Consider the following 20,199-nt stretch of genomic DNA (forward strand, 5'->3'; position numbering starts at 1 on the left):
TTTAGGTATGGACGCCAAATTAACTGAAATATGAACATATGTTAGATTATAAATTTGGAAGAAGAAATTAACAAATTATTACGAAATAATTAGGTTATTATCCATACATCTGTCGGTCGGAGGTGATCCAAGAGATTGTGATATTGGGTAATACAGTGTCTAGGACATCTGTTATAACTCATACCACGTGCCGACCATCTGTACCATAAAGGTAAAAATATTATTTAGAGATAATAATCGAATGTCATAACATCCTTTGTAAGTTTCGGTTGGCTGCGTCTCACAAAAAGAAAAGAGACTCTTGGGAGATAGCTTCAATAAACCCACCTCACAGTTGCATTGCAACTAACATTGAACAAGATCACCGTAAATTAAGCGTTGCATTGATATGTCAAGACATTTTGCCGCTTGTTAACAAAGACCCATTAGTGAAGGTGAGTATAATAATATCTCATATCAGAACACGATATAATTATACTTCATCTTACAAGAAAGCATGGATTGCAAGGATAAAGGCTGTTGAACAGGTATTCGGCAACTGGGAGGATTCATACAAAGAATTGCCACAGCTTTTATGGGCCCTAAAAACATACGTACCAGGAACTGTTGCAGTTATGGATACATTGCCAGCATTTACACCAGACGGAACCTGTGTTATTGGAAATAGAATCTTTCACCGTCTCTTTTGGGCATTTGATCAGTGCATCAAAGGTTTTGCATTTTGCAAACCTATTATTCAAATTGATGGAACATGGTTATACGGAAAATACAAGGGTACTTTGCTTATGGCGGTTGCACAAGACGGCAACAACAATGTCTTTCCCATTGCCTTTGCTCTGGTTGAAGGTGAAACTGCTGGTGATTGGGGTTTCTTTCTTCGACAGCTCATAACACATGTGGCTCCACAAGCCAATCTATGTTTGATTTCTGATAGACATGCTGCCATTGAGAGTGCTTACAATAACCATAACAACGGATGACATGATCCTCCTTCTACCCATGTCTATTGCATTAGACATATTACACAAAACTTCATGTGTGCAATCAAAGATAAGAATCTTCGCAAAAAAGTGGTGAATGTTGGGTATGCTTTAACTCAGCCGTCATTTCAATATTACTGTGATGAAATTTGATTATCTAATGCAGATGCAGGAAGATGGGTGGATAACATATCAGTAGAGCAGTGGACAAGGGCATTTGACGGAGGCTGCCGATGGGGCCACATGACAACAAACCTTGTGGAATGCATGAATGACGTATTAAAAGGCATTAGAAATCTACCAATAACCGCTTTGGTCAGAACAACCTATTATAGGTTGGCTTCTACCTTCGCAACCAAAGGTGAAAGATGGAGTGCAGTGTTAATGTCGGGTCAAATATTCAGTGGATGTTGTATGAAAGTGATGAAAGAGGAGAGTATCAAAGCTAGCACACACGCGGTAACAGTCTTTGACCGTCATAGGCAAAATTTCAGAGTACAGGAAACAATGGACTACAATGAGGGCAGACCAAATTTATCATATGCTGTCAAACTAAACAGAAGTTGGTGCGACTGTGGAAAGTTCCAGGCCTTCCGCATTCCTTGTTCCCATGTCATTGCGGCATACACACATACTCGCAAGGACGCTTACAACCATCTATATGATGTTTACAAGGCTATTACCATCATGAATATGTATAACAAAAGCTTCTCAGTGCTACCAATGGAGGAATACTGGACTCCATATGAAGGTGACATAATTTGGCATAACGATGAGATGCGAAGAAAGAAAAAAGGACGGCCAAACAGCACGCGTATTAGAACATAAATGGATACGACTGATAAAATGATAAGACTATGTAGTATATGTCGTCAACCAGGACACAATAAGAACAACTGTCTCAATCGAGGAACAACATCTGTATCATAAGATATTATCTCCTTTTAATTTTTGTAACCTTGGATTTTTATATATCATTAACTATTTGTTACAACAAGGTTAACAACAAACATCATTACAACATAAGCAAACTTAAAACAAAACATTTCTAACTGATTACAACAATCAAACTGATGCCATCTCGTCCAAACATCATTTCCCTAGCATCCTTATCAGTTTTTACTCGCACCCAACCAAATATACTATTGAGTCTCTCAATACTTCTAATTTTTTACCCTTCTTGTATTTTTCCATCTAACCAACGAACCAACTCCCTCTTCAATTGATCGAAATTAGTGATGTTCCAGAAGAGCATCAACATCAGAGGTTTGCCTCTCGAATAAACCACCTTTCCATAGCGGCGACGGACACCAAACATGTTTGCAAAATGATGAAATGAGATGTGGAAAAATGATTCACACAACACATCTATTTATAACAAAAAAAACTGCACTTTACACTGAGGTGCCAGACCAATTGGCGTCTCCTATACAAACTAACACATGTGTTCCAATTGGATTGACAGCACCATATGTTGTAGTCAATCCAATTGGCGCCTCCTCTCTAACTTTAGGAGTTGGTGTCAATTGGTCTGGCGTCTCCTCTTAAAAGTGGGGTAAAAGTGAGGTAGATTGAGATTTTTTTTGAAATCAGAGTTATTTTGGGATTTTTTTTTAAAATTAGGGGTATTTGGATAAAAAAATCTAATAATTTTATCATGTCTCGAAAAACTTTATAAACATTGTAATAAATTTATGTTGTTGTCGTTTATTTCATTGCAATAAGTCGTATTTTTATCCGCAGATTCAGCAATTTTATTCCGTTATGTCGCTGAAATTTTGATACATTGATATGGTATTTTTGTCGTGTTATGATCTTTACATATGACATTCTACTCATGCTGTCATTATCCACAAACCGACTTTGAGCATAATTTTTATTTTTATTTCAAATTTACTTCTATTTTCATTTTATTTTAAAATTCAGTAAATCATTTTTAATTAAAATCACTTTTTTAGTTAATAAGATTAATTAATTAGTTTCGTTAATTAAATTTAATTATCCCAATTATGTTGATGGAGCTATTTTTTATCAATTAATCTTGATAATTATTTTTAATTACCTTAATTATTTAATTTAATTTAATCTTAATTAATTAATTGTATTTTCATCATGCATTCTAATCATGACTTAGTTATGCATTTTAGATCAACTTTAGGATTAAGTAATAAGACAACTTAAAATGAACTTTTTCAATTAGCAAAAACCTTGGTTCAACGCCAAGTGATCTCTTTTTCAAATACGATTAAATTGATTCGATGCAATCCAAATCTTTTTTCAAGTAAGCATAACGTTAAAACCTTTTTTCTTAACAAACACGAAAGAAGAGGAGCATTGGAGTCTCACATTCCTTGACACCTCGAATGATTGATCCTGAGACACGCGTCTTGGGTTAGTCATTTATTCACTCTTTCGTTTCAAAAACACTTAACATAAACTTGGACAGAAAGAAGGACCGTTAGAATCTAGTATTTCAATGGAACCTTTGAGCAATTAACTCCGAGACACACGTCTCATTCTTGTTGAATGATTGTTGTCCATCAAACAAATTTCATAAATACATGGAATAAAAAAAGAATCGTTGGAGTCTATCATTCAAAGACTCCCCAAATAATTAGTTTTGAGACTCACGTCTCGTTCCTCATCAAATATTCGTCATTCGCTTAAAAAGCACTCAACCCATCAAACCTAACTTATTTTCTCGCCCCATGCGATTCAAACCTCTTTTTCAAAAGACCATTGTTTAATCATGTCTAATGCGTATACAAATTAGCGGTTAAGTCTCCACAGTAAGCATGCAAGCCAATGTTTAGCCATTAGAATACGATCTAAACACTTGTTCGATAAAATAAACTTCAATCAATCTAACCTATCCTTTTCTCGCCCCCACGCGATCGAAATCGTTTCATAAACGGACATTGTTTAGTCATTTCTAATGCGTATACAAACTAGCGCTTAAGTTTCTAACGCGAGAAAACAAGTTAATGTTAACCATTAGAATGTGACCTAAACATTCGTTCTCTAAAATCAATCAACCTACACTCATTCACTACCAAGAACTACGTAGCATTGATTTCTCCATCGCACCTAGAGATACGTAGGAGCGAGATCCAACGTCTCGTCAAACACTATAACAAAAAACACCAAAAATATCTTTTGTCTTTCCCGAACTACAAAGCATTGAATTCCTCATTATACCCGAGGATACGTCAAAGCGAGACCCGCAATCTCGTCAAGCGCCCTAATAAAATCCTTTTTGCGACCCCTTTCATTTTCCTTTTGTTCACGCTCTTTATCACTCGAAGAAAACAATTGACATAAACTAACATTCAATCGTAAAATTTGACTAAAAGGTCCATGTTGAGTACAACGGACGTGAAATGTGCTAATACTTTTCTCTTGCGTAATCGACTCTTGAACTCAAATATAATTGTGACGACCATCTTATTTTTCTTTTAAGGATTTAATCATATTTTCCCTTTCCTTCTTCAGAATAAATAAAGTTCGATGGCGACTCTGTTTGAATCATTTTCTACAACTTCGCGAAGGATCGTATTTTTTGAGTTATGATATTTTCCTAATTTATTGCAGACTAGAGGAGGCTTGTTTGGAGAAGTTGGAATCAATAACAAAATTAAATTCTTTTCGTCTTTCATAGTAGGAATTATTAGTTAAGATAAACTCAATAATAAACAATGCTTCTTCTCGCCCACTGTTCAAATCTTCTGAATCATCTTCCATGGGGTTAGCCTTTTGTGTATGAAGCATGAACCCATTTATGTCCTATTTCATCTAGGAACTTTGGTTTGTCCAGCTTCTTCGTCACCTCGCTTCCGTGATTGACCAAAACAAGTTAAAACATAGGAAAAGAAGAGTAAAAAAAGTTGATTAATACTCTATAGATATTATAAAGTGACAAATAATTTGATATTAAAATAAACTCGGATAAAAATGAGATGTGGTGAATAATTTGATTACACGGTATAATACAAACTAACAACAAATCATGCAATGATAAAATTTGGCTACATAAAATAAGAAACGAGGAAAGTTTCATGCAGTTAATTTATGAATTTGTGAAGCTGAGAATTAAAAAAAACTTTTGATAATTACGAGCAATTATTGCTATTACGTTTCCAAACGCGAGATTGGTGAGAGTGGACTTTACAGCATCTTGATTCATCTTTATCTACACAAAAATCAAAATCAAAATTATAGTTTGAAATGATTAAGACCAAAAAATTAAAAAATTGTTCTCACACCTTTGAGATCTGGATGAAGAAGGTGCAACTGCAAATGTCTGTTTAACGTGAGTGTTAAACTAATGAGGAAAAAAAACTTGTTCAGAGATTTGAAACTTTATTGTTCAGTTTGTGCTTTGTTGATGAAATTCTAAGCGAAGGTTTCAGATGAATGAAGACTTTATTGTTAATTGGAGATTAAGAATGTTTGCGATTCTGATTTTAAGGTGTTGAAGCCTTTCTTCGATAGTATGTGAGTTTTGTTGCCGAACAATGTTAAACACATTATTCAGTAGTTCATTGGTGCCTTATACTCCGAGGTTCGTTTGTAGCGTGTGAAAGGCATGTAAGGCTTCAAGTTGCATAGTTGGAAGTGGAACATGAGTTCCTACTAGATTGATTTGAATTTGTTAAATTTTAAATTCTTTGTGTCGAAGTCGAAATGAGTATGTTTGAATTCGATAGGTGTAAAAATTAGTTTGTGTCGAACAGAGTCTGTATTTGCTATATTTGACAGAAAGTCGAATATAGTATGTCGAAGTATGTAGTTGTTGAAGAAGTCGACATAGTCGAAATAGTTAACTTAGCTTAGTTTTAGTTGAGTTAGTTATTTTGTGATTACTTGGAGTGCAAGTAATCTCTTCTATAAATAGAGTGCGACTCTATTTCATTTTTTAAATGTAACTAATAGTTATGCATTGCGTAGTTTTTGAAATCACAGTTGTGATTAAAACACATTATAGCAAACACTTTGAGTGCAGTTTGCACAACAATATACATTCATCTTCTTCCTCCAAAAAATTTCTTTTCTCTCAATTTCAATTTGTATTGTTTTCTTCTTTCAATTCTCTATATAGTGTAGAATCATCTTGCAATCAGGATATAGTTGTTTCATCTGAGTAAAGGGTGAAGAACAAAACACATGATCAATTAGAAAGACTGATTCTGGTTCATCAAGATTAATTCGGTTAACTTCAAGATTGGAGTTTTCCCAACATCTGGTATCTAGAGCAGTGGTTGTGTGATCTTTGAAAACATCGAATCACGATGAATCATCTAAACAAGAATTTTCCAGTGAACCTTCCCATCTTTAATGGTAAGAATTATGAAAATTGGTGTAAGCAGATGAAGATTAGTTTTTATCAAGATCTTTGGGATCTTGTGAAGAATGATGTAACACCAATTGGAGAGAATGCCACGGATGAACAAAAGAATGCACACAAAGATTTGAAGAAGAAAGATTATAAGACTCTCTTTTTAATCCATCAAAGCGTTGATCCAGAATTTTTTTAAAAAATTGGTGATGTAGATTCAACAAAGGAAGCATGAGACATCCTGGAAAGATCATTTAGAGGCGCTGAGAAAGTGAAGGAGACGAGGTTACAAACTCGAAAAAGAATGTATTAATTGCTTCAGATGGAAGACAATAAAAACATGACTGATTTCTTCACTAGGGTAACAAGACTAGTAAATCAAATAAAAATATGTGGAGAAGTGTTGGAATCAAAATCTTTAGTGACAAAGATTTTGAGGTCATTGACTCTAAAGTTCGATTATGTGTTAGTAGCCATAGGAGAATCAAAGGATTTGTGAAGTATGACAAAAGAAGAGCTTCAAGGGACGCTTGAATGTCACGAACAAAGAATGATTGAAAGAACTGCAAGCAAGTCGAAGATTGACTTGGCTTTGCAAGCTCAGTCGACTAAGAAAGACAGACGAAGATGGAATGGTAACAAGGTTAGAAGAAGTTACAACAATTCGACTGGTAGAGGAAACCATCAAGAAGGTAGTTCATCAAATCAGATACAATCTTCTAACCAAGGAAATCATATAGGTGGTGGTGCAGGTAGAGGAATAGGCGATGGAAGAAAACCTGATAAAAGTCATATTCAGTGCTATAATTGTCAAAAGTATGACCATTATGCAAGTCAATGTCAAAGTGGTAAGAAAGATCAAGAAAGGGATGCAAAGCTTGCAGAAGACGAAGTAATGTCGATGGTCTTAACAAAGGAAGAAGAAATATTCAGAGATCAATGGTATCTCGACTCAGGCTGTTTATCGCACATGACTGGAAGAAAAATTAGTTTATCAACATTAGTTCCTCGTCGAAGAACAAGGTAAAATTTTCAAACGACAATACCTTATCTGCTAAAGGTATTGGCGATGTTCTGATAAGGAGAACGATGGTAAACTATCAGTAATTTCCAATGTGTTGTATATACCTGGCATAAAAAATAATTTGCTAAGTATATGTCAACTGATCTAAATGAATTTCAAAGTATTGATTAAAGATAAAAGGATGAGAGTGATCGACTCAGGTAACAAGTTAATCTTCAAGGCTCATATGTCTCAAAATAGAACCTTCAGGATAGAAATTGATGTGTTGGAACACAAGTGTCTGACGATTGCAGCTAGCAGAGATGAATGGTTATGGAATTATAGACTTGGTCACTTGAATTTTAATGACATCATTAATCTAAAGAGGAAAAGTATGGCTTTAGGCCTACCAAAAATTCATATTCCAAAAGAAGTATGTGAAAAGTGTGTTTAAGAAAAGCAGCACAAGGATAGCTTAAGCAAGGATGCAAGAAGCAAGTCGAAATCCACTTTCGAGATAATCTACTCATATGTGTGCAATCCTCTCCTGGTAGATTCACTTAGAGGTAATAAGTACTTTGTTACTTTCATTGATAATTACAGCATAAAGTTGTGGACCTACTTAATCAAGAAAAAAAATGACGTGATCGATGTTTCCACAAAGTTCAAAGCAATGGTCGAAAGATAGAGCGATCACAAGATTAAGGTTCCGAGGACAGATAAAGGTGGAAAGTATGTGTCAAAAGATTTCGACACACTATGTACAAGAGAAGGAATTTTGCATGAGGTGGTTCCACCATACACTCCTAAAAAAATGTTAATGCTGAAAGAAAGAACTAAAACATTATGAATATGGCGAGAAGTATGTTGAAAGGCAAACATCTCCCAAATGAGCTATGAGGTGAGGTTGTGTCAATTGCAACATACATATTGAAAAGATGTCCAACAAAGAGGCTTGAAGGTATCACACCAGAAGAATGTTGGTATGGTGTCAAACCTAGCATAAGCCACTTAAAGGTGTTTAGATCCATAACACATAGACATGTTCCAGACCAGCTAAGAAGAAAAATGGATGATAAGTCGAGTCAAATAATCCTAGTGAGATATCATTCAACTAGTGGATACAAACTGTTCGACCTAGTGAACAAGCAAGTCGTTATCAGTAGGTATGTGATCGTAGATGAGCTTAAGGAGTGGGAATGAGCTAAGAACGTCAATAAGGATTCAGTGAGAATCTCGTGTGATGAACCAGCTAGTGAAGCTGTTAGAGAAGTTCGACAAGCTACTAGAGAAGTTCGACAAGAAGCAGTCGAAGGTCAAGCTAGGTCAAGCAGACCTCAAAGAAGCAGAAACATGCCTGCAAGACTGCACAAATGTGTAATTACATCAGATGATGTGTTTGATGATGAATATGAGTTAGTATACTATGCCTTCTATGCTGATGCTCAACCAATCATTGTAGTTGAAGCATTAAAAGACTCAAGGTGGATGAAAGCTATGGTGGATGAGATAAAATCCATAGAAGATAATGATACTTGGTCACTAGTTGAATTTCCAAAAGGGAAGAAGGAAATTAATGTGAAGTGGGTATACAAAGTCAAGATGAATCCAAAAGGGGAAGTAATTCGACAAAAGACAAGACTTGTAGCAAAAGGGTTTCTTCAGAAAGACGGAACCGACTATGACAAAGTCTTTTCACCAATAGCTAGAATCAAAATAAACAGGTTGATTATTGGTCTAGCCAATATGCATAACTGGTTGATATTTCATATGGACGTGAAATGTGCATTCCTAAATGGTCCTCTAGGCGAAGAGGTGTATGTAGCACAACTAGCTGGGTTTGTGAAACAGGACCAATAAAGGAAAGTATACAGGCTGCATAAAGTCCTGTATGGATCGAAACAAGCTCCAAAAGCTTGGAACAAGAAGATAGACGACTTTCTAAGAGATAAATAGTTTGAGAATTGTTCGATAGAGCATGGTGTGTATGTCAGGAGAAGAAGGAGTGATTTGTTTATACTATGTCGCTATGTCGATGACCTGTTGATAATAGGCAGTTGCAAGAAGGAGATCGAAGACTTCAAACATTACTTAAGTAAGGAGTTTGAAATATTAGACTTGGGAAATCTCTCCTACTTCCTTGGTATAAAATTCTACAAGATTAGCAGAGACTTGATGATGTACCAAAGAAGATATGCAGACGAAATACTCAAGAGATTTGAGATGCAAGATTGTAAACCAACTTTGACTCCAGCTGAGCCCATATTGCCATTGATAAAATATTCGACTAGAGATGATTTCGATCAAACATAGTACAAAAGAATCATTGGATCACTTCAATACCTCTGCCACACAAGGCCAAATTTAGCTTATTATGTATGCATGGTCAGTAGATTCATGCAGAAGCCAAAGGTATCTCATCTTGCAACCACCAAGAGGATACTAAGGTATCTCAAAGGAACACTCGACTATGTATTTTGTTTCCCTTAGTCGATGAAGGAAACTAATGCAAACTTGTGGGTTACAATGACTCTAGTTGGTGTGGTGATGCTGAAGATAGAAAATCGACAACATGATATGTGTTCATGTTAGGTGGTGCACCAATCACATGGAGTTCGAGAAAGGAACTAGTGGTAGCTTTATCATCATGTGAGGCATAATACATAACATCCTCTTTATGTTCATGCCAAGCAACATAGATTATGAATACATTTGAAGAAATTATAGAAGAATCATGGAGCAATAACCATGAAGATTGACAGTATATTAACTATCAACCTGGCAAAGAATCCGATAGCACATGGACGAAGAAAACATATCTAAATGAGGTTCTATTACTCGAGAGAGCAGGTATCAAATGAAAAGTTGAGCCTAAAGCATTATAGATAAGAGAATCATATATAATGACGGAGGTTGTGCAGGTCGAATTGTTCAAGAGATTAAGAAAAATGATGAATGTAGATAGCTTAGACACAATGAATTCGATGGTGTGTTAAATTTTTAATTCTTTGTGTCGAAGTCAAAGTGAGTATGTTTGTATTCGTCGGGTGCCGAAAATAGTTTGTGTCGAAAAAAGTTTGTATTTAATATATTAAAACAAAGTCAAATATTGCATATCGAATCATACAGTCGAAACATGTAGTTGTTGAAGGAGTCGACATATTTGGAATAGTTAACTTAATTTATTTTAGTTGAGTTAGTTATGTTGTGATTATTTTGAGTGTAAGTAATTTCTTATTTAAATAGAGCAGGACTCTATTTTATTTAAAAATGTAACTAATAGTTTTGCATTGTGTAGTTTTTGAAATCACGGTTGTGATTAAGACACATTATAGCAAACACTTTGAGTGTAGTTTGCACAATAATATACATTCATCTTCTTCCTCCATAATTTATCCTTTCTCTCACTTTCAATTTATATTGTTTTCTTCTTTCAATTCTCTATGTAGTGTAGAATAATCTTGCAACTAAGAAGTGGTTGTTTCATCTAAGTGAAGGGTGAAGAAAAAGATGTATGATCAATCAAAAAGATTGATTCTTGTTTATCAAGATTTATTCGGTTAGCTTAAAGATTGAATTTTCCCAACACAATTGATCTTTCCAATGGTGAAGCTCAAATTAGATATGGATGTAGAGAAACTACCGCTCTAGGATCGGCTGGTTTTGCGGTAGAGGAAAAGGTGGTTGATTACCTGTTTCTAAGGCAGCAACGACAACTCGTCGTGCGTCGTGCAAAGGTGAACCTAGTAGCCTAAAAAAGCCATTACAATTAACTTTTCATTTCAATATTAATACAATTTTCTTTAAACAAAATGATTTTTTAGATTTCTTAAGCAATTATATGCCAAAAATATTATAACATGATAAAATATACAAATAATAATAATAATAATAATAATAATAATAATAATAATAATAATAATAATAATAAAAAAAAAATTTATAAAAAAAAATTAAGTTAAAATAAAAATGACAACAAGAAAGCTCAATGTCCATCTATTCTTTCTCTTTATATAAATTAATAAAATATGAATGAACATTAGCTTTTTTTTATGGTTCACCAATGATGCTAATCTCAACCTTTTTTCTCGTACTTTCAATAGTAAAAAGCTATTAATCCAAAAACTTTAAGCCCAAATATAGCAATTGCACCTGAAAATTTGTAGTGTTTGTATATCTGTACTCTCACCTAAAAAAACGTTGAGCTATTGGTTTTGATTTGTTTCTAAACCGGTAGAAGGGTTGGAATGATCAAAAACCACTTCTCTTCAATTTTTCACTTTTGAGATTTTTGATTCCACCCTCAAAGTCTCCCTCCTCTTGGTTGGTTTCTTCCTCCCACAAAATTAAAAATTAGAAAGAAAAAACACCAACCAAGAAGCATGTTCATCTCTTTTTTTGCATGACTTCTCTCTCTCATTCACCCTCTTTTGTTTATGTTTCCTTCACTCTCCTTCATGCATGGTCTTAAGGTTTTTTGTTTCCACATTAGTTGGAGCTAGGCCTATTAAGTCATGTTGTGATTAATTTTAAATTTTTTTTATTTCTTCTCAAAGATATATCAAGGTAGGTTTTTTTTTCCATTTGTTTTTCCAACTCATTTTCATCCATTACATTGATTAATGAATTTTAGGGTTCCATTTATTATGTGTTATTAAACAGATCATTGATTGAATGATACAAATAAGTTTTCTAACGTGATAATTTTATTTACAGGAAGATACTTTTAGTTGGTTTCATTGAAGATTGAAGGTTGAAGAATAAACACCTAGGTTTTTGGTGCAAATATATCAAGAAGAGTTTCTTTTCTGATAACTAATGTCGACTAAGGTGAAAGGCCTTCTTAAAGGACTTAGATACATTTCTCAAATATTTGGTAAGTAACATAATCTCCTTTGTAATTTTTTTATAATCATCTATCTTCTTGTTGAAACTTGATTATAGGGTTTTGTAATTTTTTTTGAATGATTTACAGAATTAAAAATTAATTAACATCATGTTTATTTTAAAAGAACTCACCACTATGGTTACAATATGAAAATGATGAATTGTGAGGTGGTGATTAATGCTGTAATGATTCTTTTGCAGATGAGAAAGAAGATGAAATTCAAATTGGATTCCCAACAGATGTAAAGCATGTAGCACATATTGGATCAGATGATCCTTCAGCAAATGCACCTAGCTGGGTACATATTTTAATTAATTTCTCATATCTTATACTTTAATTAGTTCTTAATTCTCTTTTATAAGGCCTTATTAATTATGTGTGCATTTTGTAAAATTATGTAGATGAATGAGTATAAAGGAACAAATCCATCCGGAACAATAGACGCTACTGAGATACCTGAAGGTTAGCATAATATATCTATACTCTTTGAATAACAACTAATGTTAAATTTTGCTATAGGTTTATTCAATATATAACAACTATTAAGTGTGTTTTGTTTGTTTGCAGGAGACAATAAAAAATCATCGAATTCAAAAGAAAAATCATCAAAGGTTCGGCATTTAATTCCAAAATCAAGACACCAATCAATTGACACTGAAGCCAACTCAACAACCAAGAAAAAAACACGTCGCCATCTCCGATCATCAGATCCATCTGCAGAAACCTCAGCACAAGATTCATCGGGTGGTTCTCGACATAGACGACACCGTCGTGGCTCAAATCATGACTCTGATTCACAGTCAACCGATGCTTCATCAGTAAAATCCCATCAGAGAAAATCCAAGAACTCAGAAGATGGTTCGGTGCGAAAGCCTTCTTCAAAAAGATCATCTAAAGGGGATTCATTAACCGATATCTCTCTTTCAGATTTTGGATCTGGGTCTATCCAAGATATTGGAGACGAACCTAAATAGAATTTAAGTTTAAATAAAATTTAATTTTAATGGAAATGAGTGGGAGAGAAAATAAAAACATGTTTAGATTGCTTTATTTAAGCTTTTCTAATGACATAAACACTTTTAAGAGTGTTTGAGAAAACTTATAAAAATAACTTATGACATATTCATAAGATGTTTCTAGTTTATTTTCATAAATTCTTTACGATAATTTATGAAAATAATTTATAGATTACACAAAAATGGTTTGACTTTATTTTATTTGATGTTATAGAAATATCTTATTGGTAAGCGCTTAATTTATAAGAGAAAAAATAAGCTCTATTCAAATAGGGTCTAAATGTTGTTGTTCTAATTAATCACAAATGATAGAGAGAGAAGATTCAAAAATAATTTTTTGCTCTGCAAGTTGTAAATTATAGATTTTTGGTACAATGTTTTTTTTATGGGGTGTCACTTCAATTCTTTTCTTGCCACTAATGTGATTTTATTTTTAAATTTTAACAAAGTTTTGACCTCAGTCAACGAATAACTGACATGTAAATTATAGGAGTGTTATATTTCAATTTTTGAAAAATATTATTTATTTCTTCGGTAGAACTGGTAATCGCGGAAAAAAGTTTTGATCAACCCCCGTTTAAAACACAACAACTATATTTTAGAGCATTTTATTTTCATTGATTAATTTGCTTAATTGATAAATTAAATAACTTGACCATATAAAATTAATCTTTCAAAAATTAAATTAAATACTTGATCAACATCAAATTGGTTTTTAAAATATCTCAGTTCTTCATGGTTATCAAATCACTTTCCTAATTATATTTTATGTTATAGAAATATCTTATTGGTAAGCACTTAATTTATAAGAGAAAAAATAAGCTCTATTCAAATAGGGTCTAAATGTTGGTGTTCTAATTAATCACAAATGTTAGAGAGAGAAGATTCAAAAATAATTGTTTGCTCTACAAGTTGTAAATTATAGATTTTTGGTACAATGTTTTATTTTTATGGGGTGTCACTTCAATCCTTTTCTTGCCACTAATGTGATTTTTTTTTAAATTCTAATATCAATATTGTTTTTCTTAAATTTTATAACAAAGTTTTGTCCTCGGTCAACGAATAGTTGACATGTAAATTATAGGAGCGTTATATTTCAATTTTTTTAAATATTATTTATTTTTTCCGTAGAATTGGTAATCGTGGGAAAAAGTTTTGATAAACCCCCGTTTAAATCACAACAACTACATTTTAGAGCATTTTATTTTATTTTATTTTTTAATATTTTATTTGACATCTATTCTCTCGGTTGAGCTGAAAATCGAGGGAAAAAGTCATTGTTTAATCTGCAATCTCCGATCACCTATCAATTGTTGTTCCCTCGTGGAATAGTGACGCCGTATGTCGGAATCGACATCTGATTCTATAGTTTTTCACATTTGAACATTCATATCTCGATTTAATGAACATAAAATTTCTCAAATCAGACACTCAGATTTTCTGAATTTGAATTGCAAATCTCTGTTATCGATAGTCACCGATCTAAAATTAACATTGCTCCTTAGATCTTTATCAGATCCACTAGCAATGGCAGGTTCCAGAGCCAATCGCTTCGTCGGACATCAATAGCGATCAAGTCCTGGTGAACTCTTTGTCCGCTATATCAAATCTAGATCCAGCTCAACCAAGAGCGTCCCAAGGAGTCTTCTAACCTCCCCCGCCCTTAGAATATACTACACCATTCCATTAAAGGTGAACCATCGCTCAGAACCCCCTCATTGGATATGGTACCTAGACCAGAGGCATTACTTGGTTTCTGTCATACCCCATTTTTTTCTCTTGATCATTTTATCCATTTATCATGTGCATTGCTTTTTATTTTTATTTTTTTTTGGTTTAACCTATTTATTTCTTACCATATCATTAGCATTCATTTTTTTATACATTTTTTAGAAGTCATGTGACACTTTAAAGAAATGTCAACAAAAGTCAACTACACCATTATTGATTCTTTACCATATTTTGAATCAATTTGCATTTGCGTTCATATTTGAGTCATATTATAAACAAACATCACAATTAACTTTAATTTGTTTTTACATCATACCATAAACCAATTTTCATTCAAATCATAAACCATGCATACTTTTATTTTTAATAAAATCCATAAAAACTCAAGTTTATTTCCTTTACATATCATCATACAATATCATCATTCTAATACCATGTTACAATCCATGTTTTTGTTTCCATGATCATTGTATCATCATCAAGTCAGCATGACATGCTTCATTACCATGTCCACTTGACCTACAAAACTATGTTTCGTTATAAAAATACAATATAACATGAACATAAGCATAAACGTAAGCATACTAACAAGATAATCAAACATTGTGGTGATAAATTTTTGCATCAAATCAGCACTAATTCATGCCATAACATGCATACATGCATCAAAGTTCAACTTGGGACCATATGGTTTTCATAAACCAAAAATCACTTCAAACAAACACAAAATCATAACTAAATTTCAATCTCATTTTAGCAGAAAATTAGCTTCAACAAACACACTTAGATGCAATCTTAACCCTTGATTAAACACTTTTTCACATGGATCACTAATTGGTGCAATCTTAACGATTCTTCATTTTCATTTTTCATATTCTAACTCCCTCCAAAACTCACCCTCATATTTCACACGAATTCATTCATATTCATCTTAGCCTATTTAAACAACACCATATCACCAACCAAATGGGTGGAAATGAAGATCAATGGTTTAGTTGATTTTGAACTTGATTTTTGAAGTTTCTCGGATCTTGAAAATGATTTTATATTTGAGTAGAAGAGGTTGAAAGGATTCTAGATCTAGAAAAAAAATATGAATTGGAGGCTCGTTTGGACCTTCGTCAAAGCTTGATCGTGGAGTCACTGCGTCCACCATTGTTGTCGGAGTGAGCATAAGATTTTTGTTTAAGTAAGCCTTAATCGATGTAATCTGAGCAATTTCTTTCCATGGTTGAGTTTCTGCACCTATTTTGATCATGATTCATCATTTAACTTCATGTTTTAGTGATGATTTGAGACTCAATAATTTTTTACTCATGTACACATAAACTTAAAAAAGGCAAGATCATGATTCTATACCTTTTTATGAGAGCTTATGTACCATTTGAACCAATTTTTCGCACTGATTTTGAATATGCAACTAGCTTCACGATTGGATGTGTATTTTTGCTGAATCGAGTCATTCTTTTCTTGTTTTCACGTCACTTTTTGTTTTACTTCTATAAAATTTGTGACCTATTTCGCAATTCTAATGGTATATTTGAATTCTAGGGGAAATTATGGTTTCAACGATATATTAGTTCGTCAAATTCGACCATTATTTTGCAAATTGGTATTTGATGATACTATTTGCAAAGTTACTCTTTTACTGCTGCAACATCATTCCAACGTTTTTGCAAAGTGGAAGAAGAAGATCCATGAGGCCATGCCGCCATAACTTGTTTTTTTTCTTTATTTTCTCTTTTGTTTTTTCAATAGTTAATTGATTAAATTGTTTATTTTACTGCTACTACATCATTTCAACGTTCCTCAAAGTGGAAGAACGCGACCCCTACCTTTTTTTTTTTTTAATTTTTTTTTCTCTTTTGTTTTTTTATAATTAATTAATTAAATTTTTTAATTAATTAATTATGTTAATTTATTGATTAATTTATTTGATTAATTGATTTAATTTATGTTAATTGATTCATTTTGTTAATTGATTTTAATTAGCTTGATTAAATGATTAACTTCATTTTAATTAATTAATTTTGTTAATTGATTTCTTAATTAACTTGATTAATTGATTAAATTTATTTTAATTGATTAATTTTGTTAATTGATTTTTAATTTGCTAGTTTAATTGATTAATTTTATTTTAATTTATTAATTTGGTTAATTGATTTTTTATTAGCTTCATTATTTCATTTGTTTCATTTTAATTGATTAATTTGGTTAATTAATTTTTAATTAGCTTGATTAATTGATTAATTTCATTTTCATTGATTAATTTGCTTAATTGATAAATTAAATAACTTGACCACATAAAATCAATCTTTCAAAAATTAAATTAAATATTTGATCAACATCAAGTTGGTTTTTAAAATATCTCACTACTTCATCGTTATCAAACCACTTTCCTAATTAAACGTTACATTAAAAAATATTTTTTTAATAAAATCGAAAGAAGAGGAACATTTGAGTCTTGCATTCCATGAAAACCTCGAATCATCGGCCTCAAGGCATATGTATTGGTTTTACCGATTATTCTTTCTTTCGTTCAAAAATACCTAATTCAATCTTGGACAAAGAGGAACATTGGAGTCTTGTATTCCATGAAAACCTTTAACAATCGGCCCCGAGGCACACGTCTTGATTTTATCGAATGTTCGTTGTCTGCAAATAAATTTCATAAATGCTTTGAATGAGAAAAGTTACATTAGAGTCTACCATTCCATGAAAACCTTGAATATGTGCAATGAGAGAGGAGCTGGAATCTATTGAGAAAAACGGTACTTGGGAGTTGGTCGATTTACCACTTGGAAAGAAACCGATAGGTGTGCGATAGGTCTATAAGGTTAAAGCAAATCCCAAAGGTGAAGTAATCAAGCACAAAGCTCGGTTAGTGGCGAAGGGGTTCTTGCAACGAGAAGGTATATACTATGAGGAGGTATTCGCACCGGTGGCTAGATTATAGACTATTCGTTTGGTTGTTGGTATTGTGCATAGCAACAATTGGATGGTTTACCAAATGGATGTCGAATATGCGTTTTTAAATGGTCCTCTTGTTGAGGAAGTCTATGTGGGGCAACAACCCGGTTTCGTGATCAAAGATCAAGAGATGAAGTATTACAAGCTACACAAGGCGTTGTATGGTTTGAAACAAGCTCCAAGAGCTTAGAACAAACGTATTGACGGCTTTCTTATTGACATTGGTTTCAAACGATGTGTATCCGAACATGGAGTTTATGTGAGATCGGATACGAATGATGGTGTGATTATACTTTGCTTGTATGTAGATGATCTCTTGATTACGGGCAGCCATGACAAGAGTTTTTCAAGGTTAAAAAGTGAGCTCATGAGAGAGTTTGAGATGACAGACCTTGGTGTCATGAATTACTTCCTTGGCATAGAGTTTCACAAGTCAAAAGTGGGGTTGCTTATGCACCAAAGGAGGTATGCTCTAGATATTTTGAAAAAGTGTGATAGGGAGCATTGTAATGCTTCTATTACACCTTGTGAGGCTAGAGTGCAGATGTCAAAAAGTGATGAGGAGGATGATATCGATCCAACGCTTTACCGGAGCTTGATTGGATCATTACGGTATTTATGCAATACGCGACCGAATTTGGCTTTTAGTGTCGGTATTACGAGTAGATTCATGGAGAGATCGAAGGTGTCTCACTTGGCGGCGGTCAAGAGGATCCTTAGATATATGAAAGGTACTCTTGGTTGCGGAATTCTCTTTCCCGCATCGGACACGGGGCGTAAGTGCAATTTACTTGGCTACACCGGTTCTAATTGGTGCGGAGATAAAGATGACCGAAAATCGACGGCGGGGTACATCTTTATGTTTGGTAGTACACCAATCTCTTGGTGTTCGAAAAAGGAACCGGTTGTAGCACTCTCTTCTTGTGAGGCCGAGTACATAGCAGCGTCGTTAAGTGCGTGCCAAGCTATGTGGCTTATGAATCTATTGAAGGAATTGGGATGTGGTGATGATGCTGCCATCATACTGTTTGTAGACAATGTTTCCGCAATAAATCTTGCGAAGAATCTGATTGCTCACGGAAGGAGCAAGCATATTGAGATGCGGTTTTATTATTTGAGAGAATTGGTCAGTGATGGAAAGCTTATATTGAGTTATTGCCGAAGCGAAGACCAAGTCGTGGATTTGTTGACAAAGGGTGTGAGAAATGATGTGTCCAAGAGGATAAAGAAGTGCTTGAGCATGGTGGACTTGGAGCAACTAAAGTGATGTGGTGTGTTAATTGAAATTAAATTCTATTTTTACCCTTTCAAATATTAACATAATTTATTTTTTAGAGTCACTTTAGTTGTATCATTTTATTCTCAATGTATAAATACTTGTGTAATGTTCCAATTCAAAATTAATGCCAAAATTAATACTCATCCAATATTACTCTATTCTCTCTAATTCTCTCTCAACTTCATCTTCCCCAATTTTCTTTTCTTCCACCATTGTCAAACCTTCAAGGTTGAATTTTATGTTCTAACAATTTCATCACTTCCCTTTTCACATGTAGGGTATACACCCTCTTGTGCCAATTGTGGATCTCTTTTGAAAACTTCTAATACTCTCTCTAATCATTATAGATGTTCAACAAAAATTTCATGATTTCCTCATCAAAAGTCCTGGATGATGATGCTTCCTCCTTATCCTATTGTGACTCCAAATGACTCTGCAATTTCCTTCTTGTCAAAACCAACCATTAGCTTAATCATTTCATCATGTTGCATGCTTGTCATAGAGTGCCTTTTGCACACGGAAGTGATTAAGTAAGTGAAGTATAGTATTCCCTCTTTAATCTAAGAACAAATCATAATTTATTCACAAATTACTTTCTTGATGTTTATGGGTTGCGAAGTAGTGATGTAGTTAAGGCGTATCAGCCTAGCCTTGTTGATATCTTCGTTAAATGTTGTGGGCAACACCAAATGTTTTAGGAATCGATACCATACCGTTGGTATAAGTTTCAGATTCATGCATAAAACTTTTCATGATCCAAAATAATTGTTATTTATCTATTATGTTCTAGAAACACAACGCCTCCATAGTCATGTTCAGGTCAACTTTGTGGAAATAACTTTTGATGATAACAATTAATATCTTCTGATAAGTCAAACATTAGTCATTAAACAAATAAAGATGCAAACCTAACTATTAGGGTTTGATAGACTTGACTATCTGATAATGACAATCAATGGAATACCACTCAAGCCTCAACTCAAGTGAACTCAAGCAA

At 33.4% G+C, this 20,199-nt stretch overlaps 2 protein-coding genes across 2 annotated transcripts; both read left to right on the forward strand.

Moving 5' to 3' along the window:
* Positions 1-11,556: 11,556 nt before the first annotated feature.
* LOC127092977 (CRIB domain-containing protein RIC7) lies at positions 11,557-13,405 on the forward strand. Its single transcript, XM_051031873.1, has 5 exons — positions 11,557-11,884; positions 12,035-12,194; positions 12,407-12,504; positions 12,608-12,668; positions 12,774-13,405. Exons 2-5 carry the CDS (start codon positions 12,137-12,139, stop codon positions 13,178-13,180), a joined length of 624 nt encoding a protein of 207 aa, XP_050887830.1. The 5' UTR covers positions 11,557-11,884; positions 12,035-12,136; the 3' UTR covers positions 13,181-13,405.
* A 4,558-nt stretch (positions 13,406-17,963) lies between these two features.
* Positions 17,964-19,190, forward strand: LOC127095152 (uncharacterized mitochondrial protein AtMg00810-like). Its single transcript, XM_051033883.1, has 2 exons — positions 17,964-18,087; positions 18,232-19,190. Exons 1-2 carry the CDS (start codon positions 17,964-17,966, stop codon positions 19,188-19,190), a joined length of 1,083 nt encoding a protein of 360 aa, XP_050889840.1.
* Positions 19,191-20,199: the final 1,009 nt, after the last annotated feature.

This window comes from Lathyrus oleraceus, chromosome 6 (genome assembly GCF_024323335.1).
Source record: "Lathyrus oleraceus cultivar Zhongwan6 chromosome 6, CAAS_Psat_ZW6_1.0, whole genome shotgun sequence".
Lineage (NCBI taxonomy): Eukaryota > Viridiplantae > Streptophyta > Magnoliopsida > Fabales > Fabaceae > Lathyrus > Lathyrus oleraceus.